The 25835-nt window shown below is 42.1% G+C and overlaps 1 protein-coding gene across 1 annotated transcript in view; it reads right to left on the bottom strand.

The window, feature by feature from the left end:
- The window catches only part of HMCN1 (hemicentin 1), a 296199-nt gene that overhangs the window by 207186 nt on the left and 63178 nt on the right, over window positions 1–25835 (bottom strand). The window contains exons 2-5 of the mRNA XM_038757640.1: window positions 24948–25018; window positions 15523–15681; window positions 14241–14363; window positions 1789–1960 (exon numbers count right to left, since the gene is read on the bottom strand). Coding sequence (XP_038613568.1) covers window positions 1789–1960; window positions 14241–14363; window positions 15523–15681; window positions 24948–25018 — 525 coding nt within the window. The remainder of the gene's footprint in view (window positions 1–1788; window positions 1961–14240; window positions 14364–15522; window positions 15682–24947; window positions 25019–25835) is intronic.

The following is a 25835-nucleotide window of genomic DNA, read 5'->3' as shown; positions in this document are numbered from 1 at the left end:
GTGTGTTGCACAGTCCTCTGTGCACCATTAAGTGCTCAGTAAATATGACTGACCGACTGATGCTTGGGCACCACCTGTTCACCACTGACCTTCACTCTGGTAACAATAAACCTGCACTTCCTTTGTGTTTACTCTTGGATTGTGTGGCAGCAGGAAACCATTTCAGATGCCTGATATAGGCCAAAATTTAATATTTCTGCTAGTGCCCTAAGCCAACACTGAATCATATTTTGAAAACATATAGTTTAATAGTAATAGTACATATTTATTCTATTTATTTTATTTTGTTAATATGTTTTGTTTTGTTATCTGTCTCCCCCTTCTAGACTGTGAGCCCGCTGTTGGGTAGGGACCGTCTCTATATGTTGCCAACTTGTACTTCCCAAGTGCTTAGTACAGTGCTCTGCATACAGTGTGCTCAATAAATACGATTGAATCAATGAAAGTGACTTGCCCAAGGTCACACAGCAGACACATGGGGGAGCCAGGATTAGAACCCGTGACCTCTGACTCCCAAGCCCGTGCTCTTTCCACTGAGCCACGCTGCTTCTCTGCAGTGCCTGGCACAGAGTAGGTGCTTAACAAATGCCATAATTCAATTTTGAATTTAATTTTATGCCCATATCCATAATTCATTTATTTCTCTTAAAGTCTGTCTTCCCCTTCTAGACTGTAAGCTCACTGTGGGCAGGGAACATTTCTACCAAGTTATATTGTACTTTCCCAAGTGCTTAGTACAGCCCTCTGCACACAGTAAGTGCTCAATAAATACAACTGATTGATTGAAGCCGGGCAGAAAAAGGGTAAGGGCAACCGGAGGAGATGGGTAGACGGAAGACAGAGGGCAGCCAACGGAGTGGGAACACGTGAGAGCTGGAACCGAGCCTCTGCCCCAAGAACAGGGCACCAAGGGAGATTTGGAGCCTGCCTGGCAGAAAGGGGCCCTGTCTCCATTCATCTGGCCGCACCCTGCGAGACCAAACAGTCCCAGCGTCCGTGGGGGTCCTCAGCTGCCTACCCCAGTCCTGGATACGGGGGGATGCTCGGGCAGGAGCTGGGGGCCGAGGCTCTTGGCTCTGCATCCTAAGCGGTCCTTCTCCTCGGGATGAGCCTGGGACCAGAGTCGGAGGGTGGAACAGAGCGGTGGGGAGGGGAACAAACCGCTAACCAAAGGGCTCAGACACACAGGATACAGGACCTCGGAGCGAGGGCAGTCAGGAACACTGAGGAAGGAAGGGGGAAAGCTTGGAGACTGCCGCTGCTTATCACCAAGAGGCATTTCCTGTCACTCGTGGGGGTATCTGGCCCCTGCCCTCCCCATAGGCCAAAGCCCAAGCACCACTGAGGTATCAATGGTGGAGCCAGGAATCTGGTTCTCACTGCATTGTCAGGGGTGTCGATCCAGTTCCCCACTACTGTCCCTTACTCCCCGATTCCCTGGGTTTGGCCCCTACCCTATCCTCTCAGAGTCCAGCAGGCAGCAAGGTGCCATCCAGGACTAGAGGGAGCCAGCCAAGTTAACTCCCAGAGGCTCCAGAAGGCTGCTTCCTGCCCGCTGGGGTGGGCAGTGTGGTATAATCATGGCACACAGTGCCCCGCGGGCTGGCACCGAGTCATATGATGGGCACGGTCAACTGGACTCTAGTTTCAAGGCCGGTCCCTACTCAGGTGTCCTTGCCCCGGTCAAATCCACTGAGGGCCAACTGGGCAAATGAACCATTTTTGGAAAGACCTGTGCTGTGATTACTTTTCACTCACTGGACTCTCTGGTGATGAAATATCGCTCACCTAAAGGATCCCGGATTTCAATCTGGGGAGAAGGGCCACTCAGCGACACTGTCACTTCTTTCAGGCTAGGATCGAAAGGGATTTGCCAAGTATTAACAGCCCAGTCCAAATGATCCGTGGAGAGGAGATGCACTTTGGAGGCTTGCACTGCTTCTTCCACCCATTTCAAGACCTATAAAGAGGGAGGTGAGAACGTTACCGAAAAGCAACAACCATTTTCAAGACACAGTTGTGCAGCAGATTGCCCGGGGTGATCTCAGAATCTTGACCATCGGTGGCAAAATCATTTCAGGAAGCCCATTCCACTGGCTCACAACAGACAGATGGCAGGTTCTGCTGACAGAAATTTAGATTCAAAACACACGCTGAGGAATCCGAGGCACTCCCTGGGGCAATAAATCCCAAATCTGATCTGGAATGTTCAGAACAAAACAGCAAGAATTGCAGGCGGCCCAGCATTTCTTAAGCAAAATGATCAGGGTATAAAAAGAAAGTTGACATCTTCAAAAATTTGGCATCTTTTTTACAAGCTCTTTCTTCCTGGATTCTGCTCGAGAGAGAAATCGGTTTGTAGAAGCCTACAGGTTCAGTTGCAGTTGAAAGGAGAGTGTTGGTCTTATTACAGAGGGATGTGTCCCTGTGGACAAGACCATTTACAAATAATACAGTAAATGGAATCGGTCAATTAATTAATAGCATTTGTTGAGTGCCACCTGGGTATGCAGAGCACGCCTTTACGTACTAGAAACAGTACAACAGAAGTAGTGGGAAGTAGTGTTGCCTAGTGGAAAGAGCACAGATTCGGGAGTCAGAGAACCTGGGTTCTAAACCTGGTTCTGCCACTTACCCGCTGTGTGACTTCGGGCAAATCACCTAATTTTTCCCTCATCTGAAACATGAGGATTCAATATCTCCTGCTCTCCCTCCTACTTAGACTGTTACCCCATGGGGGAACTGATCATCTTGTATCTACCCAAAGGCTTAGTTCCGTGTTGGGCACATAAGAAGTTCTTAAATACAATTTTTTAATTATTGTTATTATTATTATCCCTACCCTCAAAGTTTACAATCTAGCGGAGGAGTACAGGTCTCTGCACACAATAGCCCCTCAATAAATAGCACTGATTGACTGATAACACAACTTCAATATGTGCACCATTGTATTAATCACAATGAAGAACTCAAGTAGATTATTTCAGACACAGTCACTGCCCTATATGAAACTCAATTAAAACCAGGGTGGACTGACACAGGAGAAAAAAAGCCAGTGGACAAAATTAAATGAAATCAGAAAGGCACTATTTCATCCTGTGGACTCTCACCACTCCAATTTTGACTGTTTTAGTCTAAACAGAAACAGCCATCCCTAAATTAAGTGAGCATTGTGAGCCCCTCAAAGAATAGGATTGGCATTTAATTCCCACCTGTGGACATTTTCCCAGTGCTCTGCACACAGTAGGTGCTTAACAACTATTACTGCAACGTTCCACCGAGAGGCTACTGCTCTATGAGGATATATTTGTAGTTGTATTTTTGTAGGAAAGGCTTTAATATAAGCCTTCCACCACTTTTAGCTTTTGTGTTCTTTCTTCTTTGGGAATTTTTAAAAACAAGGCTCTGCCATATTTTCTTGGGCCACTTCTCAATCATGCATGTACATGTACCATTGATAATGGACAAATATAAAATTATGAGGAGCTACCTCTAACAATAAATGGCTTCGGAACATTAACAGCAGAGAAAGTAGTCATATTTGTTCTTCCTCAACCTGAAGACTATACAGTCCCATATACATAAGTTTGTGACGGGCAAAATTGTGTAAATTAGTGGTGATTGCTGCGCTCTTGAGGCATTTTCCATACATAATCCAGCAGTGCTGAATACATATGCTCTTCAAAATACAGACGAGTCAACCTCACTGAATACAAAAAGCCCACTTATTCCATTTTCAAAGCTGGTTCCTCAAACCACCTGGAATTCTATGCAAACTTTAATGTAGCAAAAAATGAGACAAGCATGTGCTATTGGTTTTTGAAAACCGGGTTACGAGGAATCCAACTCCACTGTTGGAATATGGAATTTTCTTTTGTACTTAATGGGTGTATATGACTTCAGAGTTCAGAATAATATTTTCACCTTAAATCTGACATGTTGCAATGATCAGGGTGTTGATTTTTTGTGCTCTGTAGGTGAAATGTTCTCGTAACAATCTGCTGAACTCTGAGAAATGGTCAGGATCGGTTGAGACTTGACAAATGAGAACTATAATGAAAGCCTCAGAGAATGATATTCCCTGTTATGAAGGGGAGGTGAGGGGAGGAGAGGGAACATGGAAAAATGTGGCAAGTAGACCGAAGATTTGTTTTAATAGCAGGAAGCATATAATAGCTGTAAATGATTCTGTCTAAAATGAAGAGGGAAAAAAAATGATTAGGAGAACTACCTTGGGGAGATGTATGGGATCGGCCAGAAACAATGAAATCACAAATTCAACACTGAAATAACAGATGAAATTGAGTTGGTGCCAATGCGGGGGTTTGTGGAAATGGATGAGAAGTTCTTCCCATCTGAAAGCAAATCTCTAAGTGCCATCAGGAGGTGATGGTCTAATTTGCTGAATCTCACATATGTTTTCATTCCCCAGTTCCAGAGGGAATGGCCCTGCCTTCATCATCAGAAAACTGATTTTTGTTGGCTGTTTCACCTAGTCTAAGATACCATCAAGACACCTTGTGAAAATGCAGGATCACTTGGCCTGGTTAACTTTTCCCGAGATGAAATTGATTACACCAAGCAGAATACAAGTAGCTTTTCATCATTCCTTCTTACAGTTCCCAATTCATCGACATTTACAAGGCTCCCACAAAAGGATTACTGTGCATGTTAATATCACTTGTTGAAATAGACATTTTGCAGACTTCTGACCAGAGTCCAAAATCTTTTTTTATCCTACTTATAAGAAAAATAAAAATTGAAAACAGGCACAACCATTGTATTAGAAAAATTCAAAATATCGTAGGCATACTAGCACATGAATAAAGCAGATCATTTGTAATGATCGGGTCTCCATTCAGGTGATACATAGATGGAAAATAGAACCCGTTATTGAAGCTTTCTGATGAACGATTTAAAAGTAAGAAGCAACGTGGCCTAGTGGAAAGAGCATGGGCCTGGGAGTAGGAAGTTCCGGATTCTAATTCCAGCTCTACCACATATCTTCAGTGTGACCTTAGGCAACTCAATTAACTTCTCTGTGCCTCAGTTCCCTCATCTGCAGAATGGGGATTCAACACCTGTTCTCTTCCTTAGACTCTGAATCCCACGTGGGACCTGGTGAATTCGTATTTACCCAGCACTTAGTATGGTGCTTGGCACATAGTAAGCGCTTAACAAATACCACAATTATTATTATTTAAAAACCATAAAATGAATGAATAGAAGCCATTCAGCCAGGGAAAAAAATTTTCCTTGGGCACATAATAATAATAATAATGATGGTATTTGTTAAGCGCTTACTATATGCAAAGCACTGTTCTAAGAGCTGGAGCACTGTTCTAAGTGCTGGGCTTGTAGGGGTGGCCACATGCTCTCAGGTCACTAAGTTACCATTTACTACGGAAGAGTCACACTAGTACTCTAAGTGATATCCCAATGGTTAAGAGGGCCCCATAACCTACCCAAATGATCTCAACTTGTGGACTCTCCAGACAAGATTTGGTTCGATCAATTTACATTTATATAAATACTTTTCATCCCAAAGGATAGTAAAACACAGGTTTTTCATTTTCTTTTTTTTTTTTTTAGAAGTTCTATTCCCAAGCCTCAGGCCTCTTTGGTTAAGCGCTTAGTACAGTGCTCTGCACACAGTAAGCGCTCAATATATACGATTGATTTGGTTTCATTCACCTAACAAAGTCAGCGTTGATAGATCCTCAAGGGGCAGGATTATGTCTATCAACCATATTCTGCTCTTCCAAGAGCTTAGTATAGGGCTCATCCCACCTTAACACCCAAACTCGATTGATTGATCTCTGCCGAGGGTTTTCTATCTTTGCCCGTGTTTGGGCTATCTCATGGCCTAATGGAAAGAACATAGGTCTGGAGTTCAGGAGTTCAGGAACTGGGATTCTAATCCTAATTCCACCGCTTGTCTGCTGTGTGGCCTTGGATAAATCACCTAACTTCTCTGTGCTTCAGTTTCCTCATCTGTAACATGGGGATTACGTACCTGCTCTCCCTTCCTCTCAGACTGTGAGCCCCAGATGCATCTGATCTGATCGAACTGCATCTCTCTGGGGTTCGAGGAACAGAGATGGGACCAAAGGAGAGAAGAAGAGGAAAATAAAGAGGAAGACTAGAGAGTAACTGGCAAGAGTGAGATGGAAGCAAAACCAAGAGAGAAACAAAACAAAAAAAAACTCCTGCAGATACTTATTGGGTCTCAGTTGGTTTAATATTCAGTCTGTCGGTCCCCTGGGTGTCTCTTGTTCTTTGGGAATTACTGTGTGTTCCTTTCCTGGCTTTTCCTTCCCCCACATTGTCTAGATGACCTCACCCTAAGGATGCCCTGTCTTTCTTTCTCAAACAACTCTTTCCCTTAATTTTTCACCAACAGTTTTCTTTGATTTTATGACAAATACTGGATCCCAAGATAGAACAGTGGCTCACATGTATCCTAGGCAAAAGAAATGAAAGCCAGAGGTGTGGATGGATGGGAATGAATGAAAGAATGAGGGACTAGCTGAAAATTCCCCAAAATCCAGGGGACCACAACTGATTGCAAAGAGGCCACATCTCTGCGGGTCTGGATAGCATCGTGAAATTATGTAAAGTGCTCAGATGCCATTCTTTAGCCAAATGTTACCTGAGGGAACTGATGGAATTTCAAAAGCTTCAAGGATACACTGTCAGGCTGCCCAGAAAATCCACTTGACAGATGGCATATGTTGTAACCTCTCAAAGGGGCCGACTCAGCACTGTGCCCAGCCTAACTTGCCTTCATCTTCCCCTGGCTCCTTTCCTCGCTGCCTTTGTTCTCCACACGTACTCCTTCCACGGTTCCCTCTCCTGCTCTTGTTTCCTGTGATTCTCATCTCTGGCTTGGATTCTCAGCCAGAAAGGTACAAAGACAGGGGAAAGTTCAGCGCTCATGTATTTTCATTCAAAAATATTCATGTCAGATTCTCTATTCAAATTCAGCATTACGCTCTGCCAGCTGTGATGCACCCTCGACTCTTTACTCTCCCAACTACTTGGGAAGCACCAGCTCTTTTCTTATTTATTCAACACTCTCAATTTCCCCAGTAGAGTCGATGGTAATTAAGTCCTTCATGTGGGCAGAGAACAGTTGCCAGCCTTACCCGGGTCCCGGTTCAATTATTGTAACACTTCATTAGCTACTGAAACAAAATCAGTACTCCATCAGTGGCTGCTGGGCAGCAATGGGAGACATGGAAGAAGGGAGGAATGGGAGGTGTCGGAGGGGGCAAATAGAAGGACAAGAAAGCAATGGGCTGGAAAAAGAAAACTGCAACACCAAGCAGGCAAGACTCTTGATCAGTGAAAAGACCAGAAAGTTGGAGAAGCTGTTCAAAAATGGTCAGAAAGAATGAAAAATTTGGTTGCGCTTGCGAATACATCGTAGACTTTCTAATGCAGTACGTTTACACGTCTATTTCCCACATTAAACTCTATGAGGGCAGGGATGATGTCTTTTCACTCTACTGAATTTGCCTCAGGTGAACACAGCAGGTGGTTCAGCAAATATGATTGACTGATTGAATAGTGATCTGGATGGGCAATTGGTTTTCATTCCTTCAATCGTATTTATTGAGCGCTTACTGTGTGTAGTAAGAGGATTGGTTACGGTCTCAAATAAGGGAGGAAACAGAGGACGGTCGCTTTAATACCTTAAAGGCATAACAAAGCCCCCCCTGGGAACTAAGAAGGTCAGCCTCCCCCTTCTGATCTCATGCCAGAAGTTGGTTTATATCTGCTTCAAGAAAAAAAAAACAACCCATTCCCTGAGCTGCCTCCAATACACCATCTGAATATGCTTCTCTCTCACCTATATGGAATATGTCTCAAGGAGAAGCAGAGAAGGAGTGACTACTGTAGTCTCAGTAGGATCATCAGGGGCAAACTATATTGGTTCTGACCCAGAAAACCCTTCTGCAAGAGCTGTGGATATGTCATCAAGCAGCAGCCTTGGTGGGTTGGAGGGATTAAGAGGGTAAAGAAGAAATCAGTGCAACCTGTGGAAATTTCTGGAGCCAGACTTCCTCAAGTCAGCTTTTCTGTTATTACAGCAATTAGAAAGTGAAATTCCAAAACCCTGCAAGCAACCAAACCATCTTGGCTCTAATATGAGAAAGGAAGAAATTAGCAGGAAAAACAACTGCTGTGCTCCACCTAGCATTCATAATGGTAGCAACATGATATTTTACGATTATTACGTGATTGTATCTAATACTTTAAACAAATTAAGTATATGCATTTTGGACCAGTAGAAAAAGATTGAGCAGTTTTAGATTGTTAGAGTTGTAATCCACAGCTTTTAAGCAATGGGACCACTCCCAAAATATGCCTCTGTATCTCTACATGTAGATGAAGAACCAAAGCAGCAGCTATGGTTTGGTTTAAAGTCATATATAGTCTAGGGAAAAATTATTACTCAAAGGTGTGGTACAGAAAAACAAAATGACAATCTAGGAGAACACATACTCTTTGGAATTATTTGAACATTTCCCACAAATGCTAACATGAGGAGCCAACTTTTTATTTTCAACTTTGAGAACACACTTACTGGGCCTAGGCTTAGAGGGGACAGGAATGACAGTGTCAGAGATGAAACCATCAATCCGTCAATGGCATTTATTGAGCACTTACTGTGTGCAGAGCACCGTACTAAGTGCTTGGGAGTGTACAATATAACAGAGCTGGTAGACACATTTCCTGCCCACAATGTGCCTGCAGACTAGAGATCATGCTTCAGAGAGAGAAGAAATATAGTCAGCAGTATCCATTGAGGAAACAGAAATTCCTGACCATTGCTTTATGGCAGTTCCATCTGCTCTCTCTCCCCCCTTGCATTAAAATCAAAGTTCGTTTCACAGTAATCATGGCACATGCCCAGGGAGGGCTTGGATTATTTTAGAAGCCCTGGACTGCCATTAGGTTGAATTAGTAGTGTTCACTGGTGTCCCCTTTTTCTTACAGTCTCTAATCTGGAGGAGTCTTTTGGACACAGTGGCAAAGTGCCCCTTTTCGTAAGAGTGGAAACAGAAATAGGAAATCCATTAGTCATCACTGGGAGGGTCCTGGGAGCCCAGACTGGGAGGATATGCAGTCTTTACTGCACCTCAGGGTGCTCATTTATTGTGCTTTAAAAATTACGTCCCGTGCACAAGCTGCCCCATCGCTTCCCGAGCTCCCACCCTGATATCTTCTAGAGCACATTTAGACATCTAAAGTTATTATCCCATCTTGAAGAGAAAGGATGATTCCATCTGACAGAGAAAGAAATGAGGACAAGCAGATGAAGTCCACGGAGTAATTCTGTGGCAAACCTGGAAGCGGGAAATATGCAAACTTCCAATTCTCAGTCCATTTTTGGACATCACCAAAAACTCTCAGCATCCTGGACGGTGTCCGACAAACAGCGGAAGCTCAAAATTCACTAAAAGCCGATGCAGTCACCCATGCGTCTTTATTTTTTCAATGACTCTTTCTACCTAAATTTAATAGTAAGTGTCAGCCACAATTCATTCATACATGCATCTCACCCGCTGCCTTGCCAGGAGAAGTAGCACAATTCTCCCAAACTTTCACGGAACCCTGGCCAACAGTCAGAGACTTCAATGAACTGAATTACTGAAATACCCCAGTTAGAGGAAAAATCGAGGTATTCTTCCCAGAAAAAACACAGAATGGATATGGTAATCTGACAAAATACATACATGGTGCCCAGCGACAACACTCTCAAAAACCAACCCTAAGACGTCCAAAGCATCACACATGTTGCACCGACATACAGTTTGACGTGATGACTTCACATGACCACCATTTTTGGGGGGTTCATTCTACTGGGCCTGAAGCTCAAAGCATTTTCTACAGTACCCTGACCCTCTCGGTTTGCCCTAGACCTTTTTCTTTCCCTTTCCCGGTCTTTGTGAAATCAGCTCCAAGTTCTGAGTTAGGGAACTCAGTTTCAAGAGCCACAGTGTAGGAAGGCTCAGCACCAAAATTAAAACAAACAAACAAAAAAAGGCACAAAAGCATCCAATACTCTATCAGGTCTCAGTAAGCTCAAACTGGATGGTCTGGTATATTACCAGTCTTTTGGCCACCCTACATACACAGTTTACTGCATATTTTCAAAAGGATAGCTGAGGCCCCAGTTCATTTTAAAAATAACTGTTTATACTGCTCATCTGCAAATTAACTGAGCTCATTAACCATGGAAACTTCCAGGGTGAAATAATAGCTCATTGGCATTACTTTTTTTTGTACTTCACATCTGAAAAAGCCAGTTAAAAAGCCACACTGCCCCAGTTCTCTTATTTGTTTAGTAGCTTTCCAAACTATAATCAACAATTTCTGAAACCCCTTCTTCTCTCTCTCTCACTCAAGAAGTTTACAACTGAATGGTAATATGACTTTGAAGTTCATTTTCCCTTTGAGACCCTCAACCCAAAATAAAATACATTTGCAGTTTTTGTATTGCAGCCAAACCATGGGTCCAGATGCTATAGGGAGAGCTGAGGTAACTCACGCCATCTCTCCAAAGATTTTGCTTTTATAACCCCTTTGCAAGTCGGGTCATTCAAGGAATGCATAAAGAAACCTGGAAAATATATGGAGCGTGGACTCTGTTTCCATTTATTTATCCTAGGTCATAAGAAAATTTCTCAGATACGATTTCCCTCCCTTTAACTGTTAACCATTTTATTACTTACAGGGTGGAGGAGCAAAGTTTCAAATGGGACTATTAAGGAGGTGTACCAACAGCCTGGGTGAAATTCTTCTCCACATGTGATTCGGGCCCGGGTTTCAAAACCTTCCCTGTGAAGCTTTGACGCTAATGTATTGTGAACACAGAATGTTTCCACTCAGACTTGGGACTCTGAGTTACTAGACTCCTTCAGAAAACAACCTCCCAGTTCTCCATCTTTCACTAAAGTCACATTGAAAAGCCAATTGTCCTACCAAGAAGGGTCTTTCAGATAAGGCCTTAAAATGAAATAGCTTCTGCTCTTTAGAGATACAAATGGCTCCATTCTCCTCTGCATGCATAAATATTTCTGGCAGAGTTACTGGCCAAAAGTTTCCTCCCACACTGTAGTCCCCTTTACTATCTTTGTTTAGCATGAAGGTTGTGACTTTCGCCCTCGTACAGACTGTGCTTCTGTGTAATAATCTAAATCATTTATCCTTCCAGAAGGGGTAACTGCAATACTAGGGGTGCCTTTGAAGACTAGAAAGATTAAGAAATTACATCTAGTGCAAAATTCAGTACACTCTGTGCTTTGAGGCACTGTTTGTGTGTAACGGCCAATTTCTGGTGCCTGACTTTCCCATCACTGAAGATGGCAGCGCTACCCTTCCTGTCTCACAAGCCCCTAACCTTGACGTTACCCTTGACTCTATCTCATTCGACCCACATATTCAATCCATCACTAAATCCCTTCAGTTAAACCTTCACAACATCGTTAAACTCCACCTCTTCTCTCTAAATGCTTCCACTTTAATCCAAGCACTTATACTATCCCTCCTTGATTACTACATCAGCGACCTTGCTGATTTTCCTGCCTCCGGTCTCTCCTCACTCCAGTCCATATTTCACTGTTCTGTCTGGATCATTTTTCTACAAAAACGTTCAATCCATGTTTCCCTACTCCTCAAGAACATCCAGTGGTTGCCCATCCACCTCTGAATCAAAGAGAAACCCCTCATCACTGTCTTCAAAGCACTCGATCACCTTGCCCTCTCTTACCTCACCTCGCTACTCTCCTACTACTCTCCTACCACTCACTCGTGTCCTGCCTCTGGCCTGGAATGCCCTCCCTCTGACAGACAATTACTCTACCCACCTTCAAAGCCTTATTGAAGGCACATCTCCAAGAGGTATTCCACGACACAGCCCTCATTTCCTTTTCTCCCACTCCCTTCTGTGTCATCCTGATTTGCTCCCTTGGCTCTTCTCCCCTTCCAGCCCCACAGCACTTATGTACACTTTTGTAATTTATTTATATTAAAGTCTGTCTCGTCCTCTAGACTATGAACTTGTGGGCAGGAAATGTGACTGTACTATTGTACTCTCCTTAGTGCTTAGTACAGTGCTCTGCACATAGTAAATGCTCAAAAAATGCTTTGTTCTGCTATGGTATTTGTTAAGTACTGACTGTGTGCCAGACACTGTACTAAGCACTAGGATAGGTACGAGTTTATCAGGTTAAACACGATCCATGCCCCACATGGGACTCAGTCTTAATCCCCATTTTACAGATGAGGAAACTGAGGCAGAGACAAGTTAAGAGACTTGCCCTAGGTCACACAGCAGACACATGGCACAGCTGGAATTAGAACACAGATCCTTCTGATTCCCAGGCCTGTGCTCTATCCAGTAGGCCACGCTGCTTCTCTAGGATTAATTGATTGACTAATAATAATAATGATGATGGTGGTATTTGTTAAGTGCTTACTATGTGCCAAGCACTGTTCTAACACTAATAAATACCATAGCAATACATTTTTTAAAAAAATCTCTATGTATCTGAGACTCGGTTGCTACTAGGAGGTAACTGGCCCTATCAATCCCACAGTCATCTGAGGCTCTTCTGTAAACAATTCACAGTCAGCAGGCCTGGATTTTGTTTTTTGAAAGACTTTCATCTTTTAAACTTCCCCTCCTTCATAGTCCTATAGAAGGCACTATAAGGACCTGGTGCATGCCAAACATTCCCTAGTTGGTAGCCTTCTGGCTTTTGCTTGCAAAGGAATGTTATCTCCCGGATTGAATTTCATTGTTGTGGTTTTATTTGGTTCACATGCCTGGAAGCCCTCAGGTTATGGACCTATTTTAAACAACCTAACATGCAAATGTAATTTATGATTATGTTATGACTTTATAATAAATAACCCATTTTCATTTTATCTAAACAAATGCCAGTGTCAAACACAGCTGGTTTCATTTACTTTTAAAGACCCTGTTAAATAAGCCCAGGTCCCCTGAAGATACCATAGGCAAAATACTAGATGGCTAATGACCACTGAGGCTGATAGCATATCATTCCTAGGCCCTCAATGAAAGGTGGAGAGATGGTCCGCTGAGGGGCGAGGCACATGTCAATTTCTATACATTAAAATAAAATAAAAACTCCTATTTATTGCAAATTCCTTTGGGCTCTTCAGTTCATCCTCGACATTTAATTAGGTGAGCCAAAACGAGGGACAGGTGGAAATATTTGCACATCATTTTCCCAGCTTTCCTATAGATCTCTATTCGCCTCTTGACACACTTTCAGATCTCAGAGGAAACACCCATTTCTACTTATTTCAAGGTCAGTGATATGGGTTATGTTTTTCAAACACTCTCTGGAGTGCTGTTATTTCTACTGGGAACGTGGGGCAAAGAAAAAAGCTCACACCTTGGGTTTTAACGCATGCAGTTTGAATAACGGACTTCAGAGAAATCTCCCCACTACGCCAATGAAGTCAACAGTCATTCCAGTGTGAGTTTGGGTTTTTTTGTTTGTTTTTCTTTTTTAATCCAAACTGTGAAAGGCCCCCAAAACAGCTCAGTTAGGACATTTTTCAAGTTGTACTAAATTCACACGCTGAACATCATTGTTATCCATCAGCTCAGACATCAAGAGAAACTAACAGACTAGAAAATGAAATAAAACTAGGAATCTTATCCTCTGTGGAACGCTTAAAAATTTCACCTTTGAGTAGGTGTATGACTAAAAAAGCCAAAAAGGGACCCACAATCCCTGCCATATTATGTGCACAAAATGGCTGCTTATTATAGGGTGATATTTAATGTTTGCAGCACCTAGAGCTGTTTTCCCTTTGCCTTGTCTCTCATCCTTTATGAAACTTGCTCGAAAAGAGTCACTCCTTTATTGATAGCAGAACATCAGAAGTATAAAGCTCACCAACTGTATCAAAAAGATTTCTTATTTAATAAGAAATCTGAAAACTTAAGTCTAATATCCTAGTCAATTCTAATAGAAGGTTATCAAACAGGTAATTCTACTTCCACATATTCTGGCAAAACTCATTCCGAAATATTTTAGTGACTGGGGCAAAGAATTTTTCACAATTCAGAAAACTGCAGAAATCAGAAATTAGTACAGAATCACTAAGCATTACATAGTAATTAAGTAAAACCCAATACAATGGTTATAAATGTGGGCTTTTCACTCTAATTTCATTCAAATGGACTTTACCTCGTTGACTTGCTTTTTGTCCAGGTGAAAAACTTGACCAGAACTTGTAGAGGCAATTTCTTCATACACTTTGTAACCAATATGGCCCCTGTCATCACAGTCTCCCGTAAGTACAAATACAACCTGGGATTAAAAGGAATGACAAGAAATAAACGTTCAGCTATTCCCCATTTTGACCCAGTTTTGAAAAAGATGATGAAATCCCTCTTGATGATGATAACGTTGTCCATAATCACATTCACTTGCATAAAAAGTAGTATGGATCCTTTATATACTGAGTACAGCTGAAGTACATACATTCTACCAAAAATGGCTATATTAATATTCAGACGTCTATGACTAGAATTTATATTCATCTACATAAAATTCACTCAGCACACCTATTGATATATTGGCAGGTGAAAAAGGTTCTTCAAAACAGATAACATATCATCAGGTGAGGAGCAGGGACCTGTACTCCATTATATTGGGAGAAAGAGCCCGGGACTGAGAGTCAGAGGATGTGGGTTCGAATCCCAGCTCTGCCACTTGTCTGCTGTGTGATCTCAGGCAAGCCACTTAACTTCTCTGTGCCTCAGTTACCTCATCTGGAAAATGGAGATTAAGACTGTAGACCCCACGTGGGATGACCTGATTACCTTGTATCTACCCCAGCACTTAGAACAGGGCTTGGCACATAGTAAGCATTAAACAAATGCCACCTCTGTTACTATGATTAGGTGGTGAAAGAAGGGGTAAGTGAAAGGGTGGTGCAAGAAGACCTACAGCTTCCATTGTTTCTTTCTCCTGTGTTGAAAATTGCCTTCAACCACGAATTGGTATTTTTGCCTAAATTAAAAATTTCTTCTTGGGGATTTCACTGCGTAGCTGTGAACATCCCTGAGAAGGAACTTTAAAAGACATAGAGAATACCCAGTCAGAAGAACCTGGGTTCTAATCTTGGCTACGTCACTTCTCTGCTGTGTGATCTTGGGCAAGTCACAGCTTCTCTGTGGCTCTGTTACCTCATCTGTAAAATGGGGATTAAGACTCTGTGCCCCATGTGGGACACGGACTGTGTCCAACCCGATTATCCTGCATGTCCCCCAAGGCTTAGTACAGTGCCTGGCCCATAGTCAATGCTTACTAACAACAACAAAAACCAAAAAAAAAATGCCAATCGACTGTCTTGAGGGTGGATGCTGACTGTCATGGCATCCTTCAAAGGTATCACTCATTTTCCCCTTCTAGGCTCTGCCAACTCAACGCTCCCCACAAAGTTTGAGATGAATTCTCTACTTACTTGTGACTGCTTCTGCTGAATGAGCTGCAGCACTGCATGGGCCAGGTGGTAATCTTTAGATCGCGCATCGGTAAACACGTAGATGAAAGATCCAGGGAGGGAAATTTCCAGAGCAATTTTGATGGCTCCAACGCTCATTTCTGGACAGTCACCACCACCCTTTATAAAAGAAGAAATGAAGAAGAATTATGTAGACAAAAGGGGGAAGGACATAGTAGTTACAACAATCATCAGATGAGGTTTTAGCAGTGGGTCAATGACATTTTCTTGACCTTGTTCAGCTTTTGACAACATTTTACTTCAGTAATGACCTACTGTAAATTCTTTGAGGGGAGGGAGCACATCTTTTGAACATCCCCCCAGAATTCAGTATATTTTCTTTAGACACTGGGCACTAATTAGGTACTGGTAAAACACACATCGATTTTAAATGGTACTTGAGTAACTGATTTACTGAGTTTTTGTGAATCAAACTTAATGATCGGGCCTTTGCTGTTCAGGTTCTGTGTTCACGCATGATTGCAAACAGCAACTTTCCCACAGCAAGGACAAGTAAAAAGTAATGCTAACTTCATTCATTTAGGTTAAAATCTGAAATGGGCGATACTTATTTTTAACCCAACGGTATGGTCACATGTGGCAAACAAATTCAACTCTTTCCAGTCACGGTCAAGGAAATCCTAAGAACCCGTTCACACACAAAATAAAGGATCTTCGTGTAAGCATGAATTTAAGTTTTGTATTTAAATAGTTACAATGGGACAGGTACTGGTAAAACATCCTAATTCTGCAAGAACCGTAACCAAAACTTTGGCCTGGTAACAAGTGAGGAAGTGGGAGGAGGATAATTGAATTATAACCAATGAAACAGTAATAAATGGAATCTTCATGATGTGGGGGGGGGGGCAGGTTGAACCCTACAGAAAAGAGCACCTTCAAACATAACCCCATGTTTGAGTTTTTTTTCTCCTTGGACTATCAATCTGTTCCTAAAACATTCTTCTAGTCATAAAACCCCTTCAAAGCGTAACCTTGGACGTTTATAAGTAAATGAACAGAATATCCCCAGGGAGCCAGAAAATTGGGGATGTTAAGTTAAAAAGGAAACATTTTGACTCACACATGTCATAAATTCATTCCACCAATGCCTCTATCTCCCTGAGGAGAGATTGCTATGACCCAGTTAATTTTTTCCGGCTGTGGCAAAGTCAGTGTCTTCAAGAAATGGTTTTTCTGTCTTGAGTTTCATAATTACAGACAGGGGTTTTATGATTATAACACTGACAATCCATCAGGAATGAAAAATGCTCTCTGTGCACACATACCATCTCTCCCTATTTTACATCCTCTCAGCTAAAGGCAGACCAATGTTTTCTAAGAACAGGAAACGTTGCCCTTCCTTGTTGGACAGTACGGATTCACCCTTGAGTGAATTCCATTTCACCACCAGTGGCTTCTCCTTCAAATGTAAGGGACAAATATATGTGGGATGGATTTCTGCAAAGGAAAATGAGCTTGGTTTTTTTCCTCGGGCAGAAATCGCACTTCTTTTATCATCTCAAAAATCCTTCAAAGAAGCATAGACTCCATAGGGTAACAAAAGCCTTCATTGAGAGATCTGGTCGGCCTCCATCCTTCCCAGGCAGGGGAAGGGAATGTATTCAAGTCGGACAAGTAAACCCCATCAAACAATCAATCCATGACATTTACTGAGTGCTTACTTCGTGCAAAGCATCCTACTCAGCGCTTGGGAGAGTACAGTACAAAAGAGTTGGGAGATATGATCCCTAACCACAAGGAGCTTACAGTCTACAGCAGAAGTCGGATAATGAGTTACAGATGGGGGAAATGGGAGAATATAGCGATATGTACATAAGTGCTGTGGGGCTGTGGGAGGGGTGAATATAAAGTGCTTAAGGGATGCAGATCCAAGTGCATAGGCGCTGCAGAAGAGAAGGCAAATATGGTGAAATAAGAGCTAAAGAAGGTTTCTGGGAGGAAATGTGATTTTATTAAGTCAGGTGATATCTATGAAAGCTTTAAGATCTTCCAGTTAAAAAGACCACATGAATTCAAAATAATATTGTGTCAATTAACCACTGAGATGGGCAAGCCCTCAGAATTTCAGACTGGGCTTGCTTAAAGTAAATCCACAACCCACATGTGCTGAAAAATTGGCTGTCAAATTCCCAAGTACAGGCTCTTCTGCTTTGCCAAATAGTACTAGTGAACAGTTCTACTAATAACATTTTAGCACCAGTAAACCCTAAGTCAGTATTGAAATGGAGGGTATAGTTTTTTTAAAAAATATAAATGATTACCCTGTATCGACTCCAGTGTTTAACACAGTGTTTGGCACATAGTAAGTGCTTAAAAAGTATAATTATTATAAATAAAAAGGTAAATCCTCATTTGTTTAGAGATTCAGGCCCCAGATGGTGACATTTCATAGAGTGGGAGATCACTGAGCCAGATTCCAGTTTCTTCAAAAATGATCTTTCAGAGGGCAGAATTCTGATATCCCCTGCTGGTGAGAATAGAGATGAGACTCTGACCCAGACAATGCCTTACTTAACCGACCTCAGCTCCCCTGCTTCATATCTTCCAGGAAAATGGAAAACCTGCCTGTAACCTCTCCCCCAATCCAGGCCATTCCAAAAGCCATAAAAAGAATTCTTCCTTAAGCACAGTTCTGATAATGTCATCATCCCCCTCTGTCAGAGACTCCCAATTTGCTAACCAAATCAAATTATAACTCGATCATGGACTTTAATATCTTCCAAATGTCCTCCTCCATTCCTAACTCTAAGGCCAAATTTGGTCCCTGTTCCAGACAGGGACATGAAGATAAATCAATCGATCAAGGAATCATATTTATTGAGAACAATGTGTACAGTGCACTGTACTGAGTGCTTGCTAAAGCAGAACAGAGTTGGTAGACAGTTTGTAGAAAACTTTCAGTCTAGTCTACAATCAAGAAGTTCTTGGCCTTCCCATACCTCCTGTCTATAATTCCCTTCTCCCCTTCCCTCTTTAGAACTCTAATTAAAACTCCACTCTCTTTTTTAAATGGTATTTGCTAAGCACTTACTGTGTGTCAGGCACTGTACTAAGCAGTGGTTGGATACAGCCCCTGTCTCTCGTGGGGCTCCCAATCAATCCCCATTTTACAGATGTGAGGAAACTGAGGCCCGGAGAAGTTAAGTGACTTGTCCAAGGTCCCACAGCAGACAAGTGGCAAAGGCAGGATTAGAAACCAAGTCCTTCTGTCTCCCAGGCCCATGCTCTATCCACTAGACCATGTTGCTTTTCAATGAAGCCTCTCTCCAGGAAGCCTCCATCACATTAACCCTATGTCCAAAAGATAGCAAGTCTTGCCTATTTTTAGTGTGAGTGGCACCTTAACAGCAAAGACAGTCTCAAATATTTCTCTTTCAGTTAGCATTTTGGAAGTCCGACTCAGATAAACTTCAAAGTTCATGTCTTTCCCTCCTTTTGTCATTCCACTATGATCACTATATTCAATGCACAGCACACTGAGATTGCTCAGAACCAGCTCCTGACTCACTGGAAATAGCTGAAAGATAAAACTAGGAGACTAAAACACAACAGGATTGGCAAACAAGTTCCCTGCCCATAACGAGGTTACAGTCTACAGACTGTAACGCTGTGTTTTTGCACCCAAAATCAAGACACTCTAACGTATAGCAAAGATGTGTATTTGAAATAAAGGGGCTTTCATTTTGGTGTGGCAATAAATGCAGTAGAATAAGAGCCACATAGAGGCCTATTTTATTTTGCTCCTCTTCTGATGTTAATCATCTTTAAAGATTCCAAAGATACTTCAAATTGGGAAATATTTAGACACTAAAAAATGGAATACTTTGAGCATGAACAATAAAAATGTCATCCCTCATTGAAAGAAAAAACATATTCTGCCAATCGAGGGTGGAATAAAACAGTTGAAAATGCTGAAATTTCACAGGGTGGAATACTTTGGGAGTGGCAGTGGGGCCAGTTGATATGAGTTGAAAACACTGACGCTTTCCAGTTCCTTCTGGGAAAAATGCTCCTTGAATAAGTGAAAGGAGATTAGAAATGACATTCCTTTGAGTGGCCAATCCTTCACACTTGCCTCTAAATTATCTTCCAGACTCCCAATCTCCAGTCCCATCCTCTAGTCTCATTAAGACAGGGCCTTGGCTTTGGTGCTCTAGTGGGCCGGGCCCCTCTGCTGCAATTGTACTCTCCCTTAGTACAGTGCTCTGCACACAACACATGTTCGATAAATCTCATTGATTGATGACATGTTTTCCCAAATTCACAGGACACACTTTCACTCCCATCTTCATTTCTCCCGATATTCAGCTATTCCTGATTTTCTCGCTGGAAATACTTCTTTCCTTGTCTCAGAAATGCAGACTTTAAACATTCCATCTTCTCCTCTATGGCTTCAGTACGAAACCCAATAAAAGTCTTAACTAGAGGAGAGCCCTCAATATTCCTTCCTGAATTGCAGATGTGGATTCTCTGGCTACGGAAACATAGCATCCACATGGAAACCATTCCTGTAATTTGAAGTGTACATCCAAGTACGTATAACATAAATCAAAAAGATTGCAGAGGTCTAATGCGTCAGTAACATGTGCTGGGCTTCATCACTTGTAGAAAATAAGGCATGGATGTGCTGGAGAGACAATAAGAATATTTCAGAGCCTCCAAAACCACAAATCTCCATAATCAAAACAAAGGAAGATGTTACAACCCAAGCATTTTATTATGCTATAGTGCTCCCCAAACTAGCATTAAGAAAGTGAGATCCAAGCCCAATGCATCAAAGAACTGCTGACCCCAAAAGCATGTGCATTAGAGGTAACCGTTTACATTGCTCTTCTGCTCAAAGACATTACACTTTATGGCATCAAGCTCCAGATGTTCCCACATGTAATTCCTAACACATGGTGGCTTGGAGAGCCATTCAAGGGGTGATACATGGGCTTTCCCCCCTTTTTTCCAAAGCAGTGCTCTAGTGTATAAGTGAATGGTACCTGGAATATGATGCCCAATTAGAGTAGCGGCATGGTCAGTCAATCATATTCATTAAGTACTTACAGTGTGCGGAGCACTGTACTAAACACTTGGGAGAAGACAATATACAGACGCATTCCTTGTCCATGACGAGCTTACAGTCTACAGGGAGTTTACTGGAGAGAGTACAGGCCTGGGAGTTTATGAAACCTGGGGTCTAATCCCGGCTCCACCACATGTCTGCTGTGGGAGACTCTAGGCAGGTCGCTTTTCCTTATATCTCAGTCCCCCCTCTGTAAAATGGGGGATACCTACTCCCCCTCCTACTTAGCCTGTGAGCAGCGTGAGGAGCAATGTGGACTAGTGGAAAGAACACGGACTTGGGAGGTAATCCTGACTCTGCCACTTGCCTGTTATATGACCTCATAATTTCTCCGTGCCTCAGTTTCCTAACCTGAAAAATGGCTTCTCCGTGTTCTCCTTCCTACTTAGACCGTGAATCCCAGGGAGCCTTTCTGACATGATTTACTTGAATCTGCCCCAATGTTTAAAATAGTGCTTGACAGAGAGTAAGCGCTTAACAAATAATCACAATTATTATTGTTATTAGGTTGGGGGTTTCGACAGTTCCAAAGATATTTCAAAGAGAACGATACAATTATTTAAGGGGAGGAGGGCTTTCTTTATAAAAGGAATCTAAAGAGCAAGATGTTTATGTTGCCTCAGTGACACATGAGGGCAGGCACTTTGATGACCTTCCCCTCCAAATTCTGGCTTCCCCTTGACTTTCCCATCACTATAGACAGCACCACCAATCTCCCTGCCTCAGAAGCTCATAACCTTGGCATTATTTCCAGCTCACTGCTCTCATTCAATCCTTATATTCACTCTGTCGCCAAATCCTATTGGGTCTACATTCACAACATTGCTAAAATCTGTTCTTTTCTCTCTACTCAAACTGCTACTATTCTGATGCCAGTCCTTAACTTAGCCCACTGCATCTGACCCCAAGTTGTCCTTTCTGCCTCCTGTCTCTCCCCACTGCAGTCCATACTTCACTCTGTTTCCTGGATCATTTTTCCACATAACCATTAACTCAAGACTCTCCAGGGGTTGCCCATCCTCCTCTGAATCAAACAGAAACTCCCTACCACTGGCTTTAAAGCACTCAATCAGCTTGCCCCCTCCTATCTTATTTTCACTGAATTCTGACTGCAACAGAGTACCTTCACTTCGCTCCTCTAACACCAGCCTACTCAGTGTACCTCGATCTCATCGATGTCGCTGCCGACCCCTCGCCCACATCCTGCTTCTGGCCTGGAGCTTCCTCCTCCTTCATATCCAACAGACCACCACTCTCCCCACCTCCAAAAGCACTGTTAAAATCCCATCTCCTCCAATAGGCCTTCCCCAACTAAGCCCTCATTTCCCCAACTCCCTCACCCTTCTGTATCACCCTTGCATTTGGAGTTGCATCCTTTCTTCACCCCAGAGGATTTACGCACATAGCCATACTTCATTTTAATGTGTCTCCCCCTTTATAGACTATGTGCAACTCTGCTGCATTCCAAAGCACTTAGTACAGTGCTTTGCACGTAGTAAGTGCTCAGTAAATACCATTGATGATGGCTGATTGAAGTACTGAATTGTGCAGTGCAGTATGGAAGATGATTGAATACAGAGGCCAAGGAAGCAGTCCAAAAGTTAGCCAATGAAAATGAGCCAACAAAAATTAAGGTCTTGATTTTTCGGAACTATGGTTGAGCGAAGATTTTGCTTATCCTCTCTCTCTTTTTGGCCATATCGCTACCTAACTCATCCACCTGTGGTGGATAATTCAAACTTCATTCTTCTTTGCCCTTTTCTCCAGGGCTCTGGACCTAACGCCACCACGCAAATACCTGGCCACCATCCTTCCATCCACTCTCTTATGGCTACTGTCAACCAACTGTTCTCACAATTTCAGTTTAACATTTCTTCTCATCTTTATCCTTCTATATTTTAAGGCTATTTATTTTTCTGTTATTAAGGAATGAGAATAATTGGACTCCATCCCATCATGATCATAAATCTCTCTCATTGCTATAAAATGATGTGGTCCACATTCTTGGTCTTATTCCTGTGAATTTTCAAATTTTTCTCAAGGGACTTCCCCAAGTTCAAATATTTGTGAATCTTGGTTTTCTGGGGATCCATGTTTGAGTTTCCATTGAGAAAAGGCCAAAGTTCTCCAAGTAGCTATTTTTCAAAGACACTGGCTTGCTCTAATGTGTAGGCCTCTTTACGTTAATCACAACCAAAATTAAAAGCATATCACTGACAACCACTCTCAAAAAATTCAACCTTTACAGTATCTTTTAAAAGATTTGTCTCAAACCAAGATTTCTGCACTGCATATTTATAAGGGTTTAAATTCCCCAAATAGCAAAAGATTTGCATACCATTTGCAATCATTATTTTCCCTTCTTGAGCCCAAGCAAACTTTCCAGTTGTTCAAGTTATTTTTCTATATTCCAGATAAAATAAGTACGGGAGAATGAAATTTAAGCTGTGAACCATTTTTAAACATGTAATGGTCCTTTAACAAAATCAAAATAATTCCTGCAACCATTTTGGTTCAAGTCATTCCAAATTTAATCTCCATTTCCATTGTTCAAAGTTTGCTACTCACTGGAGAAATATTCATTTACCCTGAGCTGAAATCAGATCATTCATGAAAGAACAATCATGAATGTGCAGGGAACAATTCCAAGTTCATTTTTCATCCTAGTACTGTTTTTGGACCACTGGAAGTCTTTTGCAATCAAAGTACATCCTCCTTTCCTCTTTCCAACAGTGATCTCTCTGGAATGGGGTGAAAGGCAGCGTGGCTCAGTGGAAAGAGCCAGGGCTTTGAGGTCATGGGTTCAAATCCCGGCTCCACCAATTGCCAGCTGTGAGAATTTGGGCAGATCACTTCACTTCTCTGGGCCTCAGTTCCCTCATCTGTAAAATGGGGATGAAGCCTGTGAACCCCCCGTGTGACAACTTGATTACCTTGTACCCCCCCAGCGCTTAGAACAGTGCTTTGCACAAAGTAAGTGCTTAATAAATGCCATCATTTATTAAATTGATTAAAGGAGAAGTTAAGCAAGAGAATTAAGCTTTGTTTTTGGAAATACCGTTTTTTAAGTGCTTACTATGTGTCAAGCACTTTGCTGGGGTAGATGCAGGTTAATCTGGCCAGATATAGTCCCCTTGTTCCACACAGGGCTCACAGTCAAGTTGGAGGGAGAACACGTAAGGAATCCCCATTTTGCAGTTGAGGAAACTGAGGCACAGAGGAGGCACGTGACCTGCCCAAGGTCACACATCAGGCAAGTGGCAGAGCTGGGATTAGAACTCGGGTCCTCTGGATCCAGGCATGTGCTTTATCCACTAGGTCATGCTGCGAAAGATAGCTAATAAACAACTCTCAAAATGAATTTAACAGATAAGGAAAATCTCAAAAAAATATTGTAAGAAAGATAAAATTGCTTTATTTAGATATAATGATAGTGCTAGAGCAGAGGCCTGTCAAGTGGAAAGAATTTCCTTCACTTAGCAGAAGATAGATAATTATGTGATGCCCTCATAGGGCTATTTTATATCTATTAACCAGCAATTATTTTAGGACAATTCACCAGAGTACTCTCTAGACTGTAAGCACTTTGTGGGCAGGGAACATGTCTACCAACATTGGAATATCGTTAAGTTGCACTTTCTTAAGCACTCAGAACCTGCTCTGCACACAGTAAGCCCTCAATCAATGGATTGGTTGATTATTCTGTGAGCCCTGCAAAAGGAAAATTGATCATTGACTCTTTCCTCATAGGTGGCTGCTTAGAGCTCAGCGACTATTATTCCAAGTAATATTTCTGGCCCCGTGGAGAAATGGAGACTCCAAAGGCTCAAGGCAGTTTGCCACCAAAGCCCTTCTGAAGTAACTGGGGAAGTCATGATGCTAATAGCTCCCAATGGCTGAATAACAAAGCTGGAAGGGACAGCTGAGTGGCTGTAATCAGTCTCTACAAACTCAAACTCCTTTTTCCTCTCTGGAAGAAAAGTTGCATGCAGTAAGTGCTCACTAAATACAATTGAATGGATGAACCAAGTGCAAAACCCCAAACACTTGGAAAAACTGATGGTAATCATGGGACAGTGTCCATCTCTTCCAGTAGGAAAAGTAGAACTGAACCAAATCCAGGCTACTACAAGTTCTTTAACAAGCTCCAGAGAGCGATCTTGCCATTTTCCACAACATAATCCACCAGAAAAAATTAAATTCTAAAAAAGAGAGTTTAACATCCATATCTGAAAAAAAATGTATCCTGGGGGCAAGTACAACAAATATAGTTTGTTCAAAAAAACACACTCACCTGAACATAAAGTTCTCTGAGTTCATATTGAAATTTCTTAGGATCTGTGGTAACTGTCACTGGTCCAATTTCTGAGAAGGAAAAAAAAGCAAAATGGATCACTAAGTAGCCATCAATAGCATTTATGTGAACATTCACAAATGGATATTCATAATCCACCTACTTCACACTGAAACAAACCAATAAAAATATAGGTTTCCAGAAGGCTATCAAAGACCTGAATGAATATATCACAGGCTGATTTTCTACTTAATGACATTTAGGATCTCTTTATTACTCATCATTCCTTGATTTCAGAGTGAATGAAGCATTAGCTGAAATCACATTCAAAGTATCATTCCCATTCTTCATCATTAAATGAAATATCTTGGGCTTAACTAACTCTGGCAAATTTAGTCTCAATAAATGCTCTAAATAGAATCCTCTAAAGTTTTTACTTTAAATGATAACTTTGGGGTTAATTTCAGTAGACTCCCTAGCAAAGCTCCTCTACGTTTCATTTTAAGTGCAGAGGTGGAAAAGAGTGAAGATTTTAGGGGAGTAGGAACTAGGGGAGCAGAAGCAGTGTGGCTCAGTGGAAAGAGCCCGGGCTTCGGAGTCAGAGGTCATGGGTTCAAATCCCGGCTCCACCAATTGTCTGCTGTGTGACTTTGGGCAAGTCACTTACCTTCTTTGTGCCTCATCCCTCATCTGTAAAATGGGGATGAAGACTGTGAACCCCCCGTGGGACAACCTGATCACCTTGTAACCTCCCCAGCACTTAGAACAGTGCTTTGCACATAGTAAGCGCCTAACAAATGCCATCATTATTATTATTATTAGGGGACTTCAATGTGGTAACGAGCTCCAGTGCCACCATTTTGGGGCTCTTTTCAGTCCTGACTGGGA

Source organism: Tachyglossus aculeatus, chromosome 16, assembly GCF_015852505.1.
Source record: "Tachyglossus aculeatus isolate mTacAcu1 chromosome 16, mTacAcu1.pri, whole genome shotgun sequence".
Taxonomy (NCBI): Eukaryota; Metazoa; Chordata; class Mammalia; order Monotremata; family Tachyglossidae; genus Tachyglossus; species Tachyglossus aculeatus.
Note: the sequence above shows the minus strand (reverse complement) of the source record. Positions and strands in the feature narration are given on the sequence as shown.